The 8,175-nt window shown below is 40.9% G+C and overlaps 1 protein-coding gene across 1 annotated transcript; it reads left to right on the plus strand.

The window, feature by feature from the left end:
• Nucleotides 1–440: 440 nt before the first annotated feature.
• On the plus strand, nt 441–1,373 carry LOC126380879 (uncharacterized). Its single transcript, XM_050030459.1, has one exon. The coding sequence runs from the start codon at nt 441–443 to the stop codon at nt 1,371–1,373; it is 933 nt and encodes a 310-aa protein (XP_049886416.1).
• Nucleotides 1,374–8,175: the final 6,802 nt, after the last annotated feature.

Consider the following 8,175-nt stretch of genomic DNA (forward strand, 5'->3'; position numbering starts at 1 on the left):
TGTATTCCATTGAGTGGCAGAAATTACCTAGGAATATTTATCGGTCCCTTATGTCCAAGACACTTACAGGGGTCAGCGTCACGTTGTGTACAAAAATATTTTAAAATGACCTAATTTAAAACTTTTTTGTACACAACGTTTGCTATTTTGTTATTATTTGTTAAAATGTAGAAATTGTTTGGACTCGACACTCGCGAGTGTAATGTATGTGGGTATCTTTCTGTTGTTTATTATTATAATTGTTATGAGGGTAGTTTTCACTTGCTCTCTCTCCGAATATGTGTGTCGTATCGAACGGACGTGTTTCATTGTGTTCTCCTGAAACCCAAACTTGTAGACTTTACAGTGGCGACGAGAAGTGAAAGTTCACACGCGAGTCTTATAATACGTACTTAAAGGAAACGATTACGGTGATCGGGGACGGGTTGTAGTGTGCGAAAATGTCGATCGGGAAGTTAGGTCCGTTCGACCTTGACAAGGACAATTGGGATCTATACGTGGATCGACTAGAACAATATTTTATCGCTAATGACATTAAAGAGGCGGTGAAAGTGGCAACTTTAATAACTGTTATCGGTAGTGATGCTTATGAGCTTATGGTAAATTTATGTACACCGGAAAAACCATCAACAAAGTCATTTTCGCAATTAGTGAAGGTTATGAAGACTCACTTACAACCTAGGCCAAGTCTATTAGCAGAGCGGTTCAAATTTAGGCAAAGATCACAAAAGAGGGGTGAAAAGGTTGCGGACTACGCCGCCGAGTTAAAAAAAATGACAAAGGACTGTGGGTTTACTTCGTCTACATTAAAGGAGAACCTGCGTGATCAGTTTGTGTGCGGTCTAATTAGTGACGCTATCCGACAACGGTTGTTCACGGAGGACGGGATCGAGTTCGATAAGGCATATCAGCTGGCGGTGACGATGGAAACGGCTGAGACGGATGCAGCCATGGTAGAAGGCCGTACCAGGGGAGGTGACGGTATACCACTGGCTAGCACATCGGTAAATCAGTTATCATCAGCGCGCCGACGGGAGCTAACAGTAGGCAGAGAGCACCGCGTAAACAAACGCGGCGGCAGCGGGCCGGGGGAGGCCGGAGCTAACGGCAGTCGTTCAACGCGTGAGTCAGTTTGGCGCGGTAGTGCAAGTGGCACAAGCGCAGCGGCGAGCGGGAAGCGTCAGTTCACCAAACAGGTGACATCGGCGGGAGGAGCCGCGGGTCGTTGTGCAGCCTGTGGAGGGCAGCATACTACTAATACGTGCAGATTTCGAGTTTACGTATGTAGAATTTGCAACCAACAGGGACATCTAAAAAAGGTGTGTCCTAATGTTTTGAATGGAGCATCGCCAATGTACATGAAGAACAGATAAAGTTCCAAGACAGTGGTAGCAGTGACAGTGACGAGGTAAATAATTATTCTATAAACATTAAAAAAATATCAGATTTTAAACCATACACTGTAAACGTCATGATAAACAATAAGAACCTGTCTATGGAGATAGATACCGGCAGTGCGATTTCTTGTATAAGTAATGATTGTTATAGAAAAATGTTTTCGGATTGTGAGTTAAAACAAAGTAGTTTGTGTTTACGTTACTATACTGGGGAGATTGTAAAACCGGTAGGCATTGTGACAACTAGTGTTGGTTATAATGGAAGATGTAAACAGTTAGATTTACATGTTATAAATGGAGGAAAAACTAATCTGTTAGGTAGACAATGGTTGAGCGAGTTAGGTATTGAAGTGACACCTAAAAGGACTAGTCATAATAATTTAAATAATTTAGAAACGGTTTTTAATTTTAAGGAATTTAGTTCCAGATACAGTGATGTGTTTGCCGAGGGACTGGGGAGATTCACTGGCGGAAAGGTGGGGTTCCGGCTGCGGAAGGACGCGCGGCCCGTGTTCCTTCGCGCCCGTCCTCTGGCGTATGCGCTGCGCGAGCCGGTGGAGCGCGCGCTGGACTCGCTGGTGAGGGACGGAGTGATCACGCCGGTGAGCTCGTCCGACTGGGCTACGCCAATAGTACCAGTCATGAAGAAAGATGGCACTATTAGGGTATGTGGCGATTTTAAGATAACCTTGAATAAATGTGTGGAGGTGGATCGTTTTCCTTTACCGCGCGTCGAGGATTTACTAGCTAAGCTACATGGTGGCGATAAGTTTTCGAAGATTGATTTGTCGCAGGCCTATGCGCAATTCGAATTAGATGAATCTAAGATATATACAGTGATTAATACGCATAAGGGTCTTTTTAGGTATAACCGTTTAATTTATGGCTTAGCCTCGAGTCCGGGTATCTTTCAAAGAAAGTTAGAAGAGATGTTTGCGGACCTGCCTAGGGTGGGTGTATTCCTCGATGACGTCATCATAACGGGAGTTGACGATAGCACACATCTCGCGACACTGAATGAGGTGTTTAGGAGGTTGCAGAGGTACGGTTTAAAGGTAGCAAAAGAGAAGTGTACATTCTTTGCCGAATCAGTTACCTATTTGGGCTTTGTAATTAGTAAAAAAGGGGTTCATACTTTGCCGGAGAAGATTGAGGCTATAAAAAATGTTTCAACTCCTACTAATGTAAACGAGTTGCGTTCATTTTTAGGACTAGTAATGTACTATGCAAAGTTTGTACCAAATATTAGCACGTTATTGGCTCCTCTATACACTCTATTAAAGAAAGAGGTGAAGTTTATTTGGAACGAACAAGCGGAACAAGCTTTTAATGCGGTAAAAGCGTTACTGATCTCTAGTAAGGTCCTGGCGCACTACGACCCCGCACTGCCGCTGGTGCTGACTACAGACGCGAGCGGCGTGGGGGTGGGCGCCGTCATCTCGCACCTCACAGCCGCTGGGGAGCGCCCGGTCGCGTACGCATCGCGCTCACTAAACAACGCCGAGAAAGGGTATTCGCAGATAGAAAGGGAGGCGCTTGCTATCATATATGGAGTACGGAAGTTCCATCAATACCTATACGGTAGAAAGTTTACACTGCGCACAGACCATAAACCGCTCGTTACAATTTTCGGAGACAAAACAGGGATACCGGTGATGGCGGCGAGCAGGATGCAGCGCTGGGCGGTGATATTAGCTGGTTACAATTACGATATTGAGTATGTACGCAGTGAAAAGAATGCAGCGGACGCGTTGTCTAGATTACCGGTAGGGTTAGCAAAAAAAGAAGGCTCGGAGATAACTTACCTTAATTTCGTACAAAATTTTATGCCGATTACTAGGAAAACTGTACAAGAACACCTCGAGAGAGACGAAACCATGAAGAAGATTATTTATTTTGTGAGAACGGGCTGGCCTGCAAAGTGTACAGACGAAGACATAAAACCGTTTTTCATGCGTCGTAATGAGTTATACTTGGATTTAGGGTGTATAGTATGGGGTTATAGATTAGTTATACCTAGTACACTGAGGGAAACTCTGTTAAAAGAGTTACATTTGGGGCATATGGGTATAGTAAAAATGAAAAGTTTAGCTCGCAGTGTCATGTTCAGTACTAGTTTTTTATATTACAGACATTTCTGCCAGACCAGGCAGTAAACTTATTGACTGTACTGTCTTCTACAGTACAAAACCTTTTATTGACGGTAGTCAGCCATGTACCACGAATGGTACTTCATCTTTAAACTAGACAATAAGACAAAAGAGAAGCTTGGAATATTAAAACTAGTTCACCAAAATATTCAAGGCTTCTCTGGCAAAGAATTGGACATAGAATTATTTTTAGAGACATTTTTTATTGACATTTTATGTATTACTGAGCATTGGTTTAAGGATTATGAATTGTTATTCGGTTTTGAAAATTATCATTTGGCTAGCGCTTTCTGTCGAAAGATCAAAATACGTGGTGGCTCCCTTATTTTTATCAGAAATAGTTTAAAATATAAAGAACGCAAAGATATTACTGGACTTTCGATAGAGGGCACTATGGAGATTTCATGTATAGAAACAGAGAAACATATTGTTGTGGCCGTATACAGACCCCCATACAGTGCTAACTTCACAGTTTTTGAATCAGTGATGGAAAATGTACTGAAGGTCATATCCAAAAGTAATAAATCCATTATAGTGTGTGGAGATTTTAACGTTGATTTATATGAAGTAGATTCAATTACAACTAGATTTCTAAGTTTGTTTACATCATTTAACCTTGTTAATATATTTATGGAGCCAACTAGAATTACAGAAACAACTGCCTCATGTTTAGATAACATTTTTTGCAACTGTGATTTCCAAGATAACAGTATCCTTAACTGTTTTAAGTCTGATCACAGTGGGCAGTTGGTTAGTTTTCCAGTACTTAAAAATGTGCAAAAAATTAAATTTAGTACTCGACCCATCACTGATAATCGGATAGAGAAATATCGAAATAGTCTTATTAGTAACTTACCTTGTCCAAACTTTGATACAGACAATCCTGACGATTTTTACAGGGATTTCTTCACTATTATCCATAAAGAATTTGAAAATAATTTTCCTCAAAAGGTAGTTACCAACAGTCAATCATTCAAGTTCAGTGACTGGGCTACCGTAGGCATTCGCAAAAGTAGAAATACTCTTTATTCTTTATATGAGGAAAAAACGTATACACACGCTGATAGTTTCAAAAGCTACGTCAAAAATTATTCTAAAATATTTCGAAGAGTGTGTTATACAGCCAAACAGATGCATATTAGTAGTAAAATAAAGACCGCGGATAATAAAATAAAGGCAGTTTGGCAAGTAATAAATAGTGAAACAAAGGCTTCTAAACCGCGTGAATTAGAATACAATATAGAATCGGGCACTGGGTTAGTAAGACAAGATAAAGATGTAGCTGAAGTTTTTGATAAATTCTTCACGAACATCCCTGTAAAAACTACAGAATCTCTCAGGTCCTCTCCTGTTCAAGCTGATATATTATTAAAAAGTAATGTTACTGCTTGCACTGAATTATTTGATTTTAAACGCGTTGATCCGAGTAGTATTGTTAAAGTATTCAAACAGCTGAAACTTAAAACCTCGAAAGATTTATGGGGATTGTCTGTCAAATTGATGAGCTCTGTTATTGATATCTTAGCACCATATCTAGCTTACATTTTTAATATGAGTGTTGAAAATGGCACTTTTCCAAATTTAATGAAAATCAGTAAAGTTATACCTCTTTTTAAATCGGGCACAAAATCAGACCCCACGAATTATAGACCGGTTTCTATTCTACCAGTACTTAGTAAAATTTTCGAGAAAATTATTCTCGACCAACTGCTATGTCATTTTAATTTAAATAACTTACTCCACAGCCAGCAGTTTGGTTTTACTAAGGGTCGGTCTACAACAGACGCGAGTGTGACATTTGTTCGACACATTTTCGATGCTTGGGAGAAGTCGCAGAATGCCGTAGGAGTATTCTGTGACTTGTCTAAGGCGTTCGACTGCGTGGATCACGAGACCTTGCTTTTGAAATTGAGGCACTATGGACTAAATAATGGAGCTCTCAGTTTGTTAAATTCATATCTAGGTGGTAGGATACAAAAGGTACAAATCAATAGTACAACTTCTTCGGGCTCTCATGTTCAAATGGGAGTTCCTCAAGGATCCATTTTGGGTCCGTTTCTTTTTTTAGTGTACATAAATGATTTACCTTATGTAGTACAGAACCAAGCTGACATTGTGCTGTTCGCGGATGACACTTCTCTTATATTTAAAATCGACAGAAAGTTAGAGGAATTTGACGAAGCAAACAGCGCTGTGTCGCAGGTTCTAAGTTGGTTTACAGTAAATAACCTAGTTCTAAATGCTAAGAAAACGAAGTGTATTAAATTTGTTCTACCAAACGTAAAGAAAGTAAATAATAACATTAAAATTAACGATGAGAAACTAGATTTTGTTGAACACACAGTTTTCTTAGGAATTACTGTAGATTCAAAACTTCAATGGGGCCCACATATTGTATCACTAGCGGGCAAGCTAAGTTCAGCAGCATATGCCGTCAGAAGGATCCGACAACTCACAGATGTACCCACTGCTAGACTTGTCTACTTCAGCTACTTCCACAGCATAATGTCTTACGGTATTTTGCTGTGGGGTCGAGCCGCTGATGTAGAAACTATTTTCATCATTCAAAAAAGAGCAGTTCGCGCTATTTATAAGCTGCGTTGTCGGGACTCTTTGAGGGAGCTGTTTAAAGAAATAAATATACTGACGGTCGCAAGTCAATATATATATGAAAACATTATGTATGTACGTAAAAACTTATCTCTCCTTCCGAGAAACTGTGAAAGGCATACTTACAATACAAGAAATAAACATAAAATTGCTATTCAAAATTCTAGATTAAGTAAATTAAATTCATCTTTTTTGGGGTTATGTATACGTTTTTACAATAAAATACCAGATAATATTTTAAATTTGTCAGAAAATAAATTTAAAGCTCACGTGAAGCTTACTTTATGTAAAAAAGCTTATTATAAGATTAATGACTACCTAAATGATAAAAATGTCTGGTATTGAATGTGTTCCTCTAGTTATTAAATAACTTGTAATGTATATCCTCATTGGTTTTTAAAAGATGTGTTGCTGTTGCAGTTTCTTGTCATTTCTTCTCCTCAGCCATAACACCTTGCGAAATGACGTAAATTCAAAAATGTTACATTGACCTTCAACAAGTTTATCCATGATAATTACGTTGAATAAATGATTCTGATTTCTGATTTCTGATTTCTGTGGTGGCCGGGTATCGACGCCGACATCGAGCGTGCCTGCAAGGAGTGCGTCGCATGTGCGATGGAGAACCCGGCGCCGCCACATGCGCCGCCACAACCTTGGCCTTATCCAGCAGAACCGTGGACGAGGCTGCATATTGATTTTTTAGGTCCCTTTCACGGCAGTATGTTTCTAGTAATGATAGATGCAACAACTAAATGGTTGGAAGTATACCAGATGCAAAGAACAACGGCTGGTGCGGTTATTAAAGTGATGAGGGAGGTATTTGCACGTTTTGGATTACCAAAAGAAATTGCATCAGACAACGGACCCCCATTTACTAGCAAAGAATATGGCGATTTTTTGACAGGTAACGGTATTAAAAAAACCCTAATATCAGCTTATCATCCATCATCGAATGGCGCAGCAGAGGGTGCCGTTAAACTATGTAAACGAGCGGTAAAAAAATCATTGCGCGACGGGTGCGAAGTTGACGTTGCGTTGCAAGCATATTTAATGGCGTACAGGAACGTACAGCATAGCACGACAGGGGCATCCCCAGCTATGCTTTTACAACGTCGACAGTTACGCTCACGGTTAGATTTGCTAAAAGGAGACAGACAAGTTGAAGATAAGGTACGGGAAGCGCAGCGTAAACAGGCGCTGAACGCGGGTGGTACTAACAGGGAGTTTAGTGTTGGGGATAGCGTCTGGACTAGGAATTATGCAGGAGGAAGGAGATGGTTAGAAGGACAGGTCGAACGAAAGGTCGGGTCACGTAATTATATTGTCAGTAGGGAAGACGGTCCACCGCTCAACAGACACGTAGATCAAATAAAAAGTAGAGGGGTGACTTATAATGTGCCAGTGCCCACACCGTGTGAGACAGACTGTATGGATACTCTGTTAGCGAGTCCAGGGACAGAAAGGGCAGAGGGTTCGGACGTGCCCGCACACTCCGTACCGCCAGCAAGCTCGGACGCGTCCGTGCTATCCGCACCGCCGCCGCCAGTGAATATCCCGGGGCCCACACTTAGACCTAGGCATTTATTAAGACCAGTTCATAGATATGGTTTAGATATAGATTAAGTAAGGGACGGTTGTTTGTAAAATATGTTTAAAATTTTTGATATCAGTGTCTGCGTCACCTATATGTAAGTAATTGTATTGTTATTTATAAATGTTACTATGAGTGTTAGTTAAGGGTGAGGGTGTAATGTATGTGGGTATCTTTCTGTTGTTTATTATTATAATTGTTATGAGGGTAGTTTTCACTTGCTCTCTCTCCGAATATGTGTGTCGTATCGAACGGACGTGTTTCATTGTGTTCTCCTGAAACCCAAACTTGTAGACTTTACAGCGAGCAGGCCACGTATACACCACGTGCGCTCCCCCACCACAAGACAGCGCCGTTGACTGCCGCCACACTTCGGCGAATGTGCGCGACGACGAACGACGACCGACGGCAGTGGCGGCGATGC

Source organism: Pectinophora gossypiella, unplaced genomic scaffold, assembly GCF_024362695.1.
Source record: "Pectinophora gossypiella unplaced genomic scaffold, ilPecGoss1.1 Pgos_30, whole genome shotgun sequence".
Lineage (NCBI taxonomy): Eukaryota > Metazoa > Arthropoda > Insecta > Lepidoptera > Gelechiidae > Pectinophora > Pectinophora gossypiella.